Source organism: Dromiciops gliroides, chromosome 6 (genome assembly GCF_019393635.1).
Source record: "Dromiciops gliroides isolate mDroGli1 chromosome 6, mDroGli1.pri, whole genome shotgun sequence".
Lineage (NCBI taxonomy): Eukaryota > Metazoa > Chordata > Mammalia > Microbiotheria > Microbiotheriidae > Dromiciops > Dromiciops gliroides.
Window position 1 is genome coordinate 140,938,154 of NC_057866.1, and position 16,736 is coordinate 140,954,889.

The window sequence follows — 16,736 nt, forward strand, 5'->3', positions numbered from 1 at the left end:
AATTTTGAAATTACTTCAAAGTACCCTAGGAATGGATAGTTTTTGTTATTCAGGCCTCCAAAGTCAAAATGTTCATGAAGTTGTATAGGTACTTTCTTCAAACGTTTCTTAAATTCACCTTTTTTTACTGATGTTGTGTGAACATGTTAGTTACTTATGCTCTACTGTTAAATACAGCAACATACTGCCTACAGTTGTAATTTTTACAGTCACCTCTGTATAAAGTCCTGTAAGACCTGTTGGAAAAAGTCATTAGGAAAGGCTAATAAGATCATTGTTACTGATTGTGAGGACTGGTGTGACCTCCTTCTCTGTCTCCATTTCCCAAAGTTGATAGCTCTAGCCCTCAACTTTAGTACCACTAAAGTTAACATTCTTTTCCTGAGTGAATGTAGCCTATATATGAGATCTCTATAACTGGAACTAGAAGAATATCTGCCTTTCTATTTTCCTTTAAAAGAAATCAAATTTAAAAAATAAAAGAAATTGGGGGCAGCTAGGTGGTGCAGTGGATAAAGCACCGGCCCTGGATTCAGGAGGACCTGAGTTCAAATCCGACCTCAGACACTTGACACTTACTAGCTATGTGACCCTGGGCAAGTCACTTAACCCCCACTGCCCCACAAAAAAACAAAACAAAACAAAAAATAAAAGAAATCAAATTTATTTTACTGGAAGGTCTGCATTCTTTCCTTCCCTCCCATCCCCATCCCACTGAAAAGTAAGAAAAATTAAAGCTATTCCAAAATGTATAGTCAAGCAAAACAAATTCCTACATTGCCATATCAAAAAAAAAAAAAAAAAAGAGGAAAGAAAAGCCTCAATCTGTAACTCTGAAATAGAATAACACACTTCATCATGAGTCCTCTGGAATTGTGGTTGGCCACTGTGTTTATTAGCAGTCCTAGTCTTTCAAAGCTGTTTGACTTTATAATATTGTTATAATTGTATAGTTTGTTCTTCTGGTTCTGTTTCATTTTATATCAGTTTCTATAGCACAATAGTATTCTATCAAATGTATATACTACAATATGTTCAGCCATTCCCCAACTGATGCCCCTCCCCCTCAGTTTCCATATAAAATCTCTTTGTACATCAATCCTTTTCATTAAAAAAAAAATCTCTTTGAGGTATAGACCTAGTAGCATTATCACTGGGTTAAAGTGGATGCAGTTAAATAGCTCTGTGGACATTATTCCAAATTGGTTTCCAGAATGGATGGGCCAATTTACAGATCCACCAACAGTGTATTAATATACCTGCTTTTCCACAACCTCTACCACATTTTCTATTTTTATCAACTTTGCCATACTGGTGTTACCTTAGGGTTGTTTTAATTTGCATTTCTCTAATTATTAGCTATTCAGAGTATTTTTTCATATGACTATTGATAGCTTGAAAATTTGAAAATTCTCTATTCATATTTTAATAAATTTGACCACTTATCAATTGCAGAATGGTTCATATTCTTATAAATTTGAATCAGTTCTCTATATAGCTTAGAAATAAGGTGTTTAAAAGAGAAACTTACTGCAAAGCCATCCCCCCCAATTCTCTGCTTTTCTTCTATTTTTTACTAACTTGGTTTTGCTTGTACACAAACTTTGAAATTTTATGTAATCAAAACTGTCCAATTTACCTCTTACAAATTTCTGTGGGTCATGAACTCTTTTTCTATATATAGATCTAATAGGTATTTTTTCCCACGCTCCTCCAATTTGTTTACATTGTTACTCTTTATGTCTAACTCGTGTACCCATTTGGAACTTAATCTTGGCATACTGTGTGAGATGTTGGTCTATGCCTAATTTCTGTCAGACTGCTTCCCAGTTTTTGTCAAATAGTGAGTTCTTGTTCCAGTATCTGGGATCTTTGGGTTTATCAAACACCGGGTTATCTATTCGTTTGTTTCAGTATATTGAACAGTTGATCTGTTCCACTAAGCAACCTATTTCTTACCAAATTACTTTGATGATTACAGCCTTTTAGTACATTTTGAGGTCAGGCACTTCCTTCCTACTTTTAAAAGTCCCTTCTTATTTTTGATCTTTTTTCTCTAGGTCAAATAGAAATGGCTTATGTACAGATCCCTGCAGGTTGCATTGTGACTTAGAAAGCCACATATACTTGTCTACAGTCCCTCAATTTTCTTATTTTGATCTTCATGAAGTCTGTAGCATCTCCTGATTAAAGGCATGTTTTATCCCACAAATCAGTAATCTCTTGTGAATATCAACTTCCACAAATTGACAACTTTTTTCACATATCATTCTCATATCCTCTAACAATATTGCTCAATAATGCCAAAATATGCCCACTAACTGAATAATTCCATCAAATCCAATAATGAAAATTAAAAACAGTAACAACAGTGTCAACATGTTATGAGCAAATTTTGACAATTAAAAAACAAGTGACACTCTCATAGAACAGAACTAAAATTCTTATATCAAAAATACTCAAAATATGCTCTGAACAGTAATGGAGGTAATGTTTCTTAAAAGACAAACAAAAACAAACAAATTTTAGCACAATATTTAAATTCCTAAATAGAGAAAAGAAAATAAATCATCCTGGACAAGTCCCAATTTGTAACACCATTACAATAATTAACTCATTTTAAGCCTACAGAACAATATGATCCCTGTGTCTCACTTGGGTACTTCCTCTTCAGTTTTAAAGAGTTTATTTTAGATGAAAAGTTCTGATATCAGTCACAATCCTTCAAAATCCCCAAAGTAAAGAGTTTAGAGATGGGAAAATTTCTAACACCTGGGCATCAAGTGAGCTATCTGTTTTTTATTATCATTATACTTATCTCTAATTTCTGACTTCATTGTGGTTTTGGCAAAATTCAGTTTACTGGAAAGATTTCAGTAAAGAAACAGTAGATTTTGTTCTAATGTCTATGGGTAGACAGGTATTGGGAGGGAAAGTTAGAGAAAGCATTTGTCCTCTTCTTGGGACTTCCTTCAGCCTGGGTTCTCCACTCAGGAAATGCCTAAAGAGCCCGTGACTCTTGCCCCCTTTCTTCTCTGTTCAGCTCAGTCCTCCCTGTGCTGCTTACAAAGTGTGCTGGAAATGTCATTCTTGCTTGAATCTTTGGAATCTAGGGCCTCAGAAAGTTTTCCTCTGGTTCTAAGATAGCTTCCTCCTTTTAATACTTTTCTATTTCTGTAAAGGCAATCACCAGCAGTAGTAGTAGTTGTCATCAAGTCTTAGAATTTAGGAGCAAAATCTCTTTAGCAGCTGATAGGTTAAAGTGAGGAAAAGCAAGGATAGTGGGAAGATTCAGAACACTACTGTACCAGTGCAGATAAGAGGTGAACTTGGTGGTAGCAGTATGAGAGAATAAGAGAGGTCAAGAAGGTAGAACTGACAAGATTTAGTAATGGATTAAATATATGTGATAAGAGTTAGGAGTTATGGGTTCATCAAAGTTGTAGGACTAGGTAACTGAGAGAATGGTGGTGTCCTTGGCAATAAAGAGGAAATTCGGGGACAAGTAGGTGGTGCAGTGGATAAAGCACTGACCCTGGATTCAGGAGGAACTGAGTTCAAACCTGGCCTCAGACACTTGACACTTATTAGCTGTGTGACCCTGGGTAAGTCACTTAACCCTTATTGCCCCACAAAAAAAAAAAAGGAAGTTCAGAAAGTCCTCAAAAGAGAGGAAATTTGGGATAGAAAGATAATTAGTTCTGTCTTGGTCATGTTGAGTTTGAAATGGACACAGGCACATCCAGTCTTGTGATATTCAAAATGTAGTTGATAATCTGGGACTGGAGCTCAGTAGAGAGATTAGGGATGGAAATACCAATTTGGGAATCATGTGAAGAGATTATAACTGAACTTGATGCAGCTGATGAGCTCTCCAAGTGAAATAGTGTGAAAAGAAATGCAAAGAGGCTCACCTTGAGGGATATCTACAATTAGTGGGCATGACATAATAAAGATTCAGTAAAGGAGACTGAGGAGTGGTTGGACAGTCAGGACAGATACTGGCCAAAGAACAGTGTCACAAATACCTACAGAGGACAGAATATCTAGGAATAGGTGATCAACAGTGTCTAATGCTGTAGAGAGGTAAAGGAGGATGCATTTATGAAAAGGTCACTAGACATGGGAATTAAGAGAACACTGGTAACTTTAGAGAGGGCAGTTTCAGTTTAATCATAAAGCTGGAAGCCAGATTGCAAAGGAGCTAAAAGAGTAGGGGAAAAGGAAGAGGAGGTATTTAGTGCAGACAACTTTTCTCAAGGAGTGGAAAAGAGACAGGGGACTACAGCAGCTGATACCATGTTGCACAGTGACTAAATATTGATGTCACATTTTAAAATAAGTTACCTCAATGTCACATACATTTCTTAAGATTATTATTACAGAGTTTTCTTAAAGAAAGCAAAAAAAGTAAAAACAGGATTTTGCTAAATTCAGGGAAAGGAAGTGATTACACAATACTTACATAAATTAACAACTGCCATATTCTGCATCAACAAGCATTTTTTAACAATCATAAATGAACACATCTTATAGTTCTTCCTTAGCCATGATGAAGAATCAATTAACTATCATAAGATAGTAAACAGGTCTAAGATTCTGAACCATGATTTCCAAAAGAGACTAAGGTATGTTGTTGAACATGCTGAGAATTTACCAGAGGACAAAATGTGTCTAAATGGTCCAGATTGCTTCCTACTATCTTTATTTTCCAAAGTTCATAATCATATACCTTCTCCAAAAGGAATTAAAAAGACTTTTAAAAAGAGTTTAAAAGACTCCCACAAAATGTGTGAAATGATCCAGGCATTGGAGGATTATCTAAAGGTAATACTGGACTTACTTTAAGTTGCTGATCCTAGTTTCTGCAGCTTCTGTAAGCTTTTTTGTTTCATCTTTCCACCGGTTGGTTGCCTTCTGTTGAGCTACTAACAGACGTCTCAATTCAACAGTGGAATTACGATTACTATCTTCCAGCTCTCTCAAACGAATTTCAAATCCATGCTCCTTTACTGAAAATTCATGTTCCATTGTGCTGATCTAGTGAACAAAAAGAATATAGTGTTTCTCTTTTCATTTACTCTTCTTATCCCTATAATGATCGACCATGTGAGTAAGTGAAAATGATCACTTCATGAACAGTTCATGAAATTAAACTATAAAATTTGTTTTGGTTAGTAAATTCATAAAATTGATCCAAAAATATAAGGTTAAATTGATGAAATAAAATTTCTTATATATTTTCATCTTTCAATTCAATAAATACTTGTTAAGTGCCTACTATGTATCATGTACATATGGAATAGACAGATGAATAAGGAGACATCTAGGGGCCTACATTCTTATAGAGATGATAAGACATGCACAAAGAACAGTCATACAAGCTAGAACATGATCTATGCATAGGAGTGGTATGGAAAAAGTGTTAGAGATGAGTTCAAGTGGTAAAGAAAGATTTCCTCTCTCTAGAGTATAAAGGAAGGCTTCATAGAGAAGGCTGACCCTAGCCTAGAAGAGCAGGTAGGATTATACAATGGAGAGGAGAAGAGATCAGGAGGGTACAGAACACACAAATGCTTAGATGTAGGAAAATGGGAGGAGGGAGCATAGTGAATATGAATTACAAAAATATACCAGGGGCAGCTAGGTGGTGCAGTGGATAGAGCACCAGCCTTGGATTCAGGAGGACCTGAGTTCAAATCCAGTCTCAGACACTTAACACTTACTAGCTGTGTGACCCTAGGCAAGTCACTTAACCCCAATTGCCTCACCAAAAAAAAAAAAAAAAGTATACCAGTATGATACATAGTTGAAAATGTGAAGAGAGGTAGTATGAGATAAAGCTAGAAAGGCTGGTTGGAACTAGATTTAGAAAGGCCTTGAAAACTAAGGTATTTGGAGTTTTGTAGGTAATGGGGAGTCACTGAAGTTCCAGAACCGTACATTGTGATAATTACTGGATAGAAGGGTAGAATGGTTACTATGAATCCCAAAGGTAGAATTGAGGTAAAAGTCAAGAGTTATCTAGTCAAAATTGTAGAAACAGTCAAGATTTAGAATTTGAATAGGAGACCTATGGTTGTATGCATAGGTCCAAAATGAGTATGAATACCAGGATCTGGGGTTTAAGATTAGAATGAAAAAAAGGGCAAGAAAAGGAGCATTCTCAGTAGTTTGAAGCTCCCAGACAATGAAGGCTGAGCAGTGATTTTAAAAGTCAGTTTGTTTGGAGGACTGGCCAGGATATTTTGGTGTGAAGAAACAAGAAAGTACAGTTTCCTCTACAGTGGGTTATTTTCTAGCCAACGATTGTAGATCCAACCTACAAAAAGGTGCCCAGGGAAGAAACTGTGAAGCAGAGAGGAGATAAAATCTCAAAATTCAGTGCTCAGTTCTCTGAGCTATGGCAGCAGTTTTGTTACCCAGAGATAGTCAAGGACTTAGCATTAGGTCTAGACTAGCAACACAGGGTATCTCAGAAGGGTCAAGAATGTGGATCCAATACCTAGAGTTCAGGGTTAGGCCACTGGTGCTAAGAAACCCAGAGTAGATAGCTAAGAAAATGGCTAAAAAACCCCCTAAAAAACAGCAACAACACAAAAAAAGGATGAAGTTGTTGTGAGGTCAGATATGCCTAGGATACTGCCATTTTAGAATGGCTCTAAAATCCCTAGAGGTAAAGCTTCAAATAAAAACACAACTTGCCCCCCAAAATCAACGACAATTTCAAGGAGAAATGATGCAAATGTTTAAGAATGATATTATAAATGAAGTTGGAATGATGGAGCGGGGAGTTGGAGAAGAGATAAAAGCCACTTGAGGAAATTCTGGGAGGAAGGATTGACAGCTTGGTATAAGATATAGGGCCTTATCCAAGTAGAGGACTCCCTGGGTATTGGAAGTGACCAGAGAGAGGGTAGTGACTTCATGAGACAAGAAATACTAAAATAGGGCCAGGGGATTAGGAAAGTAGAGGAAGATGTGGGGTGTCTTGCATCAGAAATAACTGATATTGGAAGGCATAGCAAGGAAAGATAGTTTAAGAATCATTGGACTATCTGAGAACTATAAACAAAATAAAAGCCCAGACATCATATTTAAGGAGGTCATGAAATAAAACTGCCCAGGTATTTTAGAACCAAGGGAAAAGTGAAAACATAAGGACTCCACCAGTCACTTCCTGAGTGAAGCCCAAAGGACCTCCCAGAAATGTCATGGCCAAAATCCAAAGCTTCTAAGTTGAAAAGACAATACTGCAGGCAACTAAAGAAATGGCATTTGAATACCAAGTAGAAACAGGAACACACAAAATTTAACAACTGTATCTATGAAAGAGTGGTGATCACAAGATACAATATTCTGGAGGACAGAAAATATGAACCAAGAATAATTGAGTGTGGTCCTATAGGGGGAAAATGGGTCTTTAATGAAATAGAACACTTCTAAGCTTTCCTGGTAAGGAGACCTGGTGAAGAAATTTTAAACAGCAAACATGGAAGTGGGGAGAAATATAAAAAGGCAAACAAAATTTAAAAATCAGAAAAGATATTATAAATCTGAAGTGTATGCATTCTAATGGGGAAGGGTGGAGGGATGATACAAGAATCCTCTGAGAACCATTGATGTTAGCTAAGATTGCGGAAGGAGTTGATGAGACACAGCAGCCTAGGAGTAATTTTTATTAAGTTTTAATGATCTTAAAAGAAGAAAGGTAGGGGGCAGCTAGATGGCGCAGTGGATAGAGCACCGGCCCTGGAGTCAGGAGTACCTGAGTTCAAATCCGGCCTCAGACACTTAACACTTACTAGCTGTGTGACCCTGGGCAAGTCACTTAACCCCAATTGCCTCACAAAAAAAAAAAGAAGAAGAAGAAGAAGAAGAAGAAAGGTAAGGAAGAGGAGAAAAGGGGGAAGAATTGAGGGGAACTTACTTCAAAGAATCTGGAGGTACAAGTAGAAGTTTATACAAAAGTGGAAGGGATGGAGAAAGCAAGTCACTTGAACCTCAACCAGGAGAATAACTGATACTGTAACAACAACACTGAAAAAATGAGCAATTGTAGAGGACCAACCCAGTGAGACACAATTATTGGTCCCAAATTAGGACCAATAATTTAGAATGCTGACTACCTCCTACAGAGAAGTGGTGGACTAGGTATTCAAAGTGAGACATATATCTTTAGAAATGGTAAATGTGGTCATTTGTCTTGCCTAACCATGATTCATGTTGCAGGAATTTGGGTTTTTCTTTTCAAGGGAGGGAGGTAGAGGTAGGAAAGGAGAGAGGAAAAATGCTTGTTAATTGCTGGGGGGAAATGAGAGAGAAAAGTCAATTCACCACTTTGGGGTACTATGCAAAGGAATCAGTGGCAACCATATTGGATGCACTTGTTGGATTCCAATTGATTCTCAAGAGTCATCAGGTACAGCACCTACTATAAAGTCTCTTTTAGAGTGGTTTTCTCTCTCAGAGAATGCTATTGAGGAAGAAGTGAGAGCAGCCTTAGAGTTGTCTAATACAATACTGTCGCAGCATTGCTTCAATTGTTTTGTCAAAAATGCCAAGTTGCTTCATGCTTAGAAGATAATTTTTTGTGAAAGAAAGAAGTCATATTCAAGGATGCCTGACCTATTAACTTTCTGAATTACGATCAGTGTTTTCTCATGGGTAGAAAGAATAAGAGAGCTTCTAAAATTGCTTGCTACCTTCCTAAACATTCTGTGTACTAGAATTTTCACTGGCAGACATGCATCCAACTAGGCCTCAATGATACCTTCAATTTGGCTTTTTGTTGAGCCTCCAGAGCAATTTTTCTCAAATCCTCAGTGTCTTTTTGCAACTGTTCATTTTCTTGCTGAAGTTTCAGCCTTTGTTCGCTGACAGTGCCACAGTTCTCTCGTTCAGACTCTAAAACACTCTGAAGCTTTTGAATCCTTTCCTGGCTACGTGACATCTCTTCTTCAGAACTGATAGAAAACAAAACAGCCCATTTAACGATCTGCTATAAAATTCAAGAAGTAAGCCCACATTTTACAGTGTTTTATTTTTTCTTTCTGGAGTAATTTAATTACCATTCCCAATTATGCTTTGTGTTTTAAAAGAGTTTGCTATATTAGGTATGTTCTATGTAAAATAGAAGAAAAGAGAAGCAGCCAAATTAAACTACATACTCATCTTTAAAAACAAGTTTGCAATCTTTCAAATTCTGGATGTTAAATTTAAGAGAATGGATATACTACACATGAATTTCACTGGGCAAGGAGGATTAAATGGGGAGAAATCCTAAGTGACAGTAAATGGGGGAGGTTCAATGGAGCAACATTCAAAACTCCTTTACTTTATCACTGAATTGAGTTACAGGAAAATATGCTAGCTGACCACATTAATATATTATAGTGACGGATAAACTTTTGCATTGTCCCCATGAGGTTTGCCTGAGTTTTTATGAAATTGTAATAGTGTAACTATAAATGCGCTCAGGTTTCTTGGATTTTGGAAAATGTTTTAATGGGTAGGAGAACCCATTAAAATATGAGAGTAACGTGCAAGAGCTCCTCTCCTCTAAATACACTATGAACTACATAAAAATTTCCCTTTTTATTGCCATATTCTAATTCCCACATAATACAATCACTATAACATTCCAGAATCGTTTTTTACCAGCCCTGCTTACATTATGAACCACAATTAATGCTGTTAAATGGAAACAGACTTTAAATGGAGCCCATGATTCTGATCCTTTGGCAATAAGAGTACCGATGGATAGAAATGGGAGGGTAAGCATGTGGTGTGCAGATGACAGCTGAGATTATGATGACCTAAGACAGCTACAGGTTCAAAGTCACTTGCAACAAAAGAAATTCATATGGAAAATGAGGGTGTTTGAAAATACAGCAACATCAGTTCCACATAAGTGAAATGTTGCAACAATAAAGGGTAGGAAGAGAGACTAGGAACAGGTAAAATGGTTCTCCTGTTTTTACAGTGTGGCTGTCACTTGTATCCCCAAATTTGTTCTCAGAGATTCCCTATGGGCTTCTGCCAGGTTGCACTGAGACTAAAATAGGCATAAATCTAGGGATCTGTTGATTCTAAACTATACACTCGTTGGAGAAGATCTTAAATGAACACTTGGCAGAAGTGTGGAGGACTTTGTGTGCAAATCTAAAAGAACAACAGCTCAACCTTGGGAAGCAGAAGAGCTGATTTTATTCTCTCTTATTTCTGTGCCTTGTTCGTGCCAAGCCACATATCATGTTTAAAATGATCTTAAGCTAATTCTGTGTTTAGACAAGCTACTGGTGAATAAGTAGTATTACTTCTATTCCATATTTCTAAAACCAAGTTTCTAATCTTTCAGTAGGGGGAAAAAATAAAAGCATTTTAATCAATGTGTCTGGCTTGCTGCTTTTACAAGGGCCTTCTTGTTTGGTGTGTATGGATTTCAGTATTTTTTGTTATATAGCCCTTTCACTGAAACATCTTTTAATAGTTTTAATATATAAGAGCAAAACCTATAACTTCAGCAAATAAAGATAACTGAACTGTAATGAGTATTAATATGTACTTTAAAATTGGGTCTCTACATAAACTTTGAATAGATTATTGTTTTAAATGATCTTAAAATGAGTCTTTGCTCTTTTTTTTTTTTAGATTTAATTTTTTTTTTAAGTGAGGCAATTGGGGTTAAGTGACTTGCCCAGGGTCACACAGCTAGTAAGTGTTAAGTGTCTGAGGCCGGATTTGAACCCAGGAACTTCTGACTCCAGGGCCGGTGCTCTATCCACTGCACCACCTAGCTGCCCCGAGTCTTTGCTCTTTACTGGAAGTTAATAAGGATTTCTATGTTATTTTAAAAATGCATAATCTAATTATTTTTTTTTTTTGGTTCCAAAGGTTGTCATGCCAGGGTGGGAGTGGGGATAACCTCCCATTCTCTATAAAATGCTCCAATGGCGTGGATCTCAAATAGCCTCTGACAACCGAAGCCCAACTCCTGGCCTTTTCGTGGCAGAACTGTTTCCACTAACAGGAGAAGGGGTGAAGGCGAGTCACTGGCACCTTAAAACCAGTCGTTTCAGGCAGGTGGGGTTCATCAGCCTTGGTAAGCACCTCACCTAGGGGAAGGAAAACCCTGATTTTAAACCTCCACTGCCTTGCCATATACCCATATATGGGAAAAGTTTCGGGAGTTGGAGTCCCTTAGGCAGTTGGATGTTGGACATTACATCCCTCTGGCAACTCCTGCAGTGGCACTGGTGCCGAACTGTACTGGCTCTGTCTTTCCTTTGGATCCACCAATGTAGTGGAGAGGGGAAACCTGCTGCATGGGCAACAGCTTGTTTTACTTAATACTTAAGTATCAAGTGTCTGAGGCCAGATTTGAACTCAGGTCCTCCTGAATCCAGGGTTGGTGCTCTATCCACTGCGCCACCTAGCTGCCCCTGTTCTCATACTAGTTAACCAAAACCTCTATACCCTATATGTGACTGAAGTACAGCATTTCAGGAATAACAGTATGGAACCTAATCTATGTCAGTACCAATGCTTCTATGGGAAGACACATTCATAGTTCCAACTCAGTATCCCCCTTTTCACCAAATGGTAAAAATAGGTTTTTTAAGATTTAGGATTCCCCTTCCACCAAGCTACTAATAATTGCATGGTTTGGAGCAGGAATTCTAAAAGAACAGAAAATAGAGATGAAAGGCAGGAATCAGGTCTCAGAAGATTCTTCTAACATCCCTTCCTTTTCTTTCTGAATCTAGGGATTGATTTCCTTGTCACCTTTTCAACTGATCAGGACTAAAAAGCCTACCGCTTACAATTCTCATCACCCCTTCCTTTTTTTCATTTTCATTAACCAATATTTACTAAACACCTAACATGTGCAAGACACTCTACCAGGCAACAAAATAAAAATGTAACCTTCACTTTTTAGAATCCCAAGTTTCAGTTAAAGTCTAGCAATTTTCTATGTCTATTAAGGATACCACTTTTCTTCTAGCTACTCTGGTTTATGAATTAGAATTCCTCTACACCACACATTTAATGAGTTATCAAATCTTGTCATTTTATTTCCAAAATCTCTCTCATATTAATCTCCTCTCCACTACACAGCTACCAGTCTAGTTTTAAGTCTCTCATTGCCTCTTGCCTGGATTATTGTAATAAGCTCCTAATTGTTCTCCCTCCTCAAGTCTCTCCCCTTTACTATCCATCCTCCACTTAGCTGCTAAAGTGATTATCCTAAAGTACACATATGATCATATCACTCAATAAACTTCCATAGCTCCGTATTGCTATTCCATAGCTCCCTATTGAAGAATTAAATAAAAATTCTTCTTTTGGTATTTAAAGCCTTTTGTAACACAGCTGAAACCACCTTTTTAGCCCTATGATACATTACTCTTTTTATGTACTTTTGGGTCCAAGCAATTGGCCCTCTTGCTACTCTTTACAAATGGTATTCCATTTCCAGCCTCTGTGTCCTGGCATAGGCTGTCATCCCTTCCTGTAATGTAATCTCCACCTCTTAGAATCACAAGTTTCATTCAAAGCTTAGCTCAAAATGCTACTTCCTGACCTTCCAATTGCTGGTGTCTTTCCACACCAAATTACTTTACATTTATTTTGTACATGTTTGCTATGTACTTACTCTGTGTATACTTTAGTATGTACATATTTTCTCCTTCTATAGAATGTGATCTCCTTGAATGTAAGGTATTTTAATTTTATTTTCATACTTATATCTCTAATGCCTAGCAGAATATCTGGCATATTGATCATGTTCTTCATGATGATTAATTTTCAGTAGCAATTATGGGGGGAAAAAAGCATCAAACTTGTTTGGTCCAAAAGCATTTGGTTATTTGCATTACTATAACGAAAAAGATTCAGAACCTACCAAATTATGCTTATAAATAAATCTCTCCAAATTTGGAGCTAGTTAGAATTTTATTAATCAGAAATATTAAAGAAAACAAAAGATTTCCAAAAAACTTACTGCACCATAGAATCAAGATTTTATAACTATAGAATTATATGTAGATTATTACTTACCTTATCTCAAGTTGTTTAATTCTGTTTTGTGCTGTCTTAAGTCTTAACTGAAGGTCATCCTTGGTACGTTCTGCAATTAAGCACCTTTGGTGCATTTCTTCTAGTTTCCTATAATCACCTTCATTTCCTCTGCCTTCTCGGTAAATCTAGATTATAAAATAACAGGATTTTACAGTGGAAGGGACCTTAGAGATAATCTAATATAATGCATTTTACAAAGGAAGAAACTGAGGTCCCAAAGGTGAAGTGACTTGCCCAGCATTGCAAAAAGCAGTCAAGACTCAAATTCAGTTCCTATAAACTTCGAATCTGTGGTCTTGACACTAAATTGCTTTAGAAGTATGTCAAACTTATTTGAAAAGTTATACAGTATTAAGCAATCAAAGATATATTAACTACATTGGTAATTTCTGAATTTTTCAAAGAGGGTCCTTCTGTAACACTAAAACAAATAGGAGACTCCATCATGAATGGAGTTGTACTATTAGTATGCAGTGATTAAAAATACATGACAACTTTTTATGAATTCAATATTTATAAATGAATGTGTATTTTATGAATTACAAGAATATCTATATTTGAAAAATAGTAATGTATACATATATGAGACATATTGTATATTCAGCATATGGAAGGTGCATTTGCTAATTTCTTTCAATAACTCTGCAGTCTATGTAGTTCAACAGAAAGGACACCACTGAATGGCATTGTATCTCAGATGACAGGGCTTTAATCACTCACCATACTAACAATATGGCTTCTAAAAAAACATGATTTCATTAGGGGGTTGTATGGTCTTTACTTTTTTCAAGTCTTTCATTATTGGGAATACCAAAGCAATACGTTATCCAAAGTCAATTTCATGGTGAAGGGCTTCACTCTCTGAGATGCTTTTTTAGAGCTCTCACAAAGATTAAATTTAGCATATACTTCTTTTAAAAATATATATTTTTTTGCATATACATCTTGATGAGTTAATAGGACAAAAAAATTAATCACCTGGTGGCCAATATGAGCATGTTTACATTTATCTAAGGCAGTCACTTAGATGGCAAGTACAGTTCATCAGCAGGCCCATATGTGAAGCCTTTCTGGCTTTGTGGGATCTGCTAAGTTTTGCCCTGAAAGATGACACCAATGAACTATCAATGATCAGGTTAGGTTTTTTTTTTTTAACATACATAGACAAAATGGCATACTGAAGGCTGAAACTGAAGAAATTATCACTAGTGGCAGGCCTATGCTCCCAAAGAAGGAAACTCTTTAAGTTATTCCAATATCATTATCATTCTTATATTACAATATAAGATATTTACTTATAGTGAAATGTTGGAATAAAAAAAAATTGGCAAAATTTACCTTGGAATTCCCTTAAATCACTCATAAAATACTGTACAGACAGAAAAGGGCTAGGATCTTTTTAAAAGTAGGCAATTAGAGAGCAGATGGATCTGAGATGGTTACTATGGAAACATCTTAAATGTAAATTTTATTTTTCATTATACCCAGCTAAGCTAGGAGCAGGAAACTAGACTTCTAGTGAATAAAAGAAAACAAATACAGGTAAAGACTTAGCTCACAATAAAATTAATAATTTAGGAAAAAATATTCCTGAGTTTCATACATATACATGGTTATATTGCAGGATGATCATACCACCATATAATAGTTTCTTCTTCCTTACTTTACTTTGAGGCATAATAGGACAAAAGAAAGTGAAAGAAAACACAAGGATCTTCTAGGTAACCAGGAATACTAAGTAGGCCAAGTAGGATTGAACCACTATTTTAGTTCTACAAGCTTAAACCGAACAAATAGTCTGTGTATGATGAAGAGCAGATTCTAGAATCAGATTCAGCATTCAATTTTTACATTAGGAGCTCAGACCCATTTAGGATATTGCAGATCCACATTTCCCAGTTTCCCATCTCATGTTTACTCTCTAGTATAGACTCACTGATGGGTCTGCAGAATCAGGGGGATTGTTTAGATTTCTTCTCTATTCTCTCTATCTCTCTCACTTTCAACCCTCCCCGCCCCCCCTCCCCCACCCCCATGCTATGCTATACTACATTATATTATTGGGGTATAATAATAGAACTAACCTTAAAGTGTTGTTGCAAAGATCAAATGTAGTATATTCCAAATTTAGATCTATAAGAGATCTTAGAGATCAGTGAGCCCCCAAAGATATTAAGTGCCTCCCATGCCCAGTGCTCACATAGGTAATTTGAAGCAAAGCCAAAATGTGAATCCAGGGCTATTTCTACTATTCCAAGCTTACTCCACTAATAAAAGTTATTTAAATGTGCTTAATAGTCTTAAAGATGTCTCCTGAGCTGATAATCAAATTATCATTGAGGAAACTAAAATGATAAGCCCTTACAAAAGCATTTTTTTGCTCTCTTGGTTGAGGAAAGTACAAATATATCATCTGACATTAAAAACAAAATTATTATTATTATGGCTCAACGTTGTTCTTATGCATATATGGAATATCATGGCCCCTGATAGGTTGCCTTTCAGAAACAAAGCTTTTCTATACTCTGAGATCCCCTTCTCACTTGTTTCTTGAAATTATCTTTCATTCTAAAATTGGAGCTAATTTTCATTTTTTTTCCTCTCTTCATAGCCAGACTCTGGCATAGTGTACAGCACATAATAGGCACTCAATAAATCCTTGTTTACTGGCTAACTGCTTAAAAAAGGCAAACATCTCTACAAAAACGACACTTTTATATTCATGACAAAATATAAATGGTTGATTTCTGAGTCTTTTCTAACAACAGTTTTGTTCCTGCTTGTGTGTGTGGTTTTTTTTAGAAAAGCAACAAAATGAATGTGTGTGTAACAACGAAGCCCAATCTCAAAAAAAGGGGACAGAAAAGAGTGAGCTATAGTCACTGAAGTATGAGTGAGATTTTCCCTACCCCTTGGATATAAGTGATTTAACTATGTTAATAATCAGTTTATAGACTAAAAAACTATGATTTAACATGTTTAGGTATTCTTTAGTAGCTTAAGCAAATAATAACAAAAGAAGTAAGACATACTAGTATAGCAAATTCAAATGTCATATTGCCATCAGGTCTGAAAAAAAAACCATCCAACTAACATTCATCTATTGCTCTTGCAATCACCTGGTTCTACTCTAGTGCTACCTTAGTGGCCAGCAAGTAAGGAGGCATAGTAAAGTGGAAAAATGAAATCCAACTTGTTAGACACTTGGATGATAAAAGACTGATATTTCTTTCTCTTTATTTCACACTTATTGTATATGTGTACCACTTGGGTTGTGTTTAAATTTTGGGAGGAGTTACTGTGTATAAATATTCATAGAAAAATATTTAAAAAAATTTTTAAATACTTGTAGATCTTAAGGTTCTGGGTCTTTGGGTCTTAGACCTGAGGTCGGCTTTATTGTGAGACAGGATCCCTCTCTCAATAAGCCTATTTCCTTTGGCTTGGAGACTTTGTTTTTTCTTCATCTAACCCTGCAGCTTAGAAGTTTTCACAACAGAAGATAAATATCCTTGCTTATGCCTTATCTAAGAAAGACTTTTAAGACTTTATTTAAGAGGGGCAGCTAGATGGCGCAGTGGATGGAGCACCGGCCTTGGAGTCAGGAGTACCTGAGTTCAAATCCAGCCTCAGACGCTTAACACTTACTAGCT

At 36.4% G+C, this 16,736-nt stretch overlaps 1 protein-coding gene across 4 annotated transcripts in view; it reads right to left on the bottom strand.

Annotated features, from left to right (window-relative positions):
• The window catches only part of SCLT1 (sodium channel and clathrin linker 1), a 219,654-nt gene that overhangs the window by 71,120 nt on the left and 131,798 nt on the right, over positions 1–16,736 (bottom strand). For all 4 annotated transcript variants that reach the window (XM_043973395.1, XM_043973393.1, XM_043973396.1 and 1 more), the window contains 3 exons: positions 13,063–13,208; positions 8,774–8,966; positions 4,844–5,040 (listed from right to left, as the gene is read on the bottom strand). In XM_043973395.1, the coding sequence (XP_043829330.1) occupies positions 4,844–5,040; positions 8,774–8,966; positions 13,063–13,208 (536 nt within the window). The remainder of the gene's footprint in view (positions 1–4,843; positions 5,041–8,773; positions 8,967–13,062; positions 13,209–16,736) is intronic.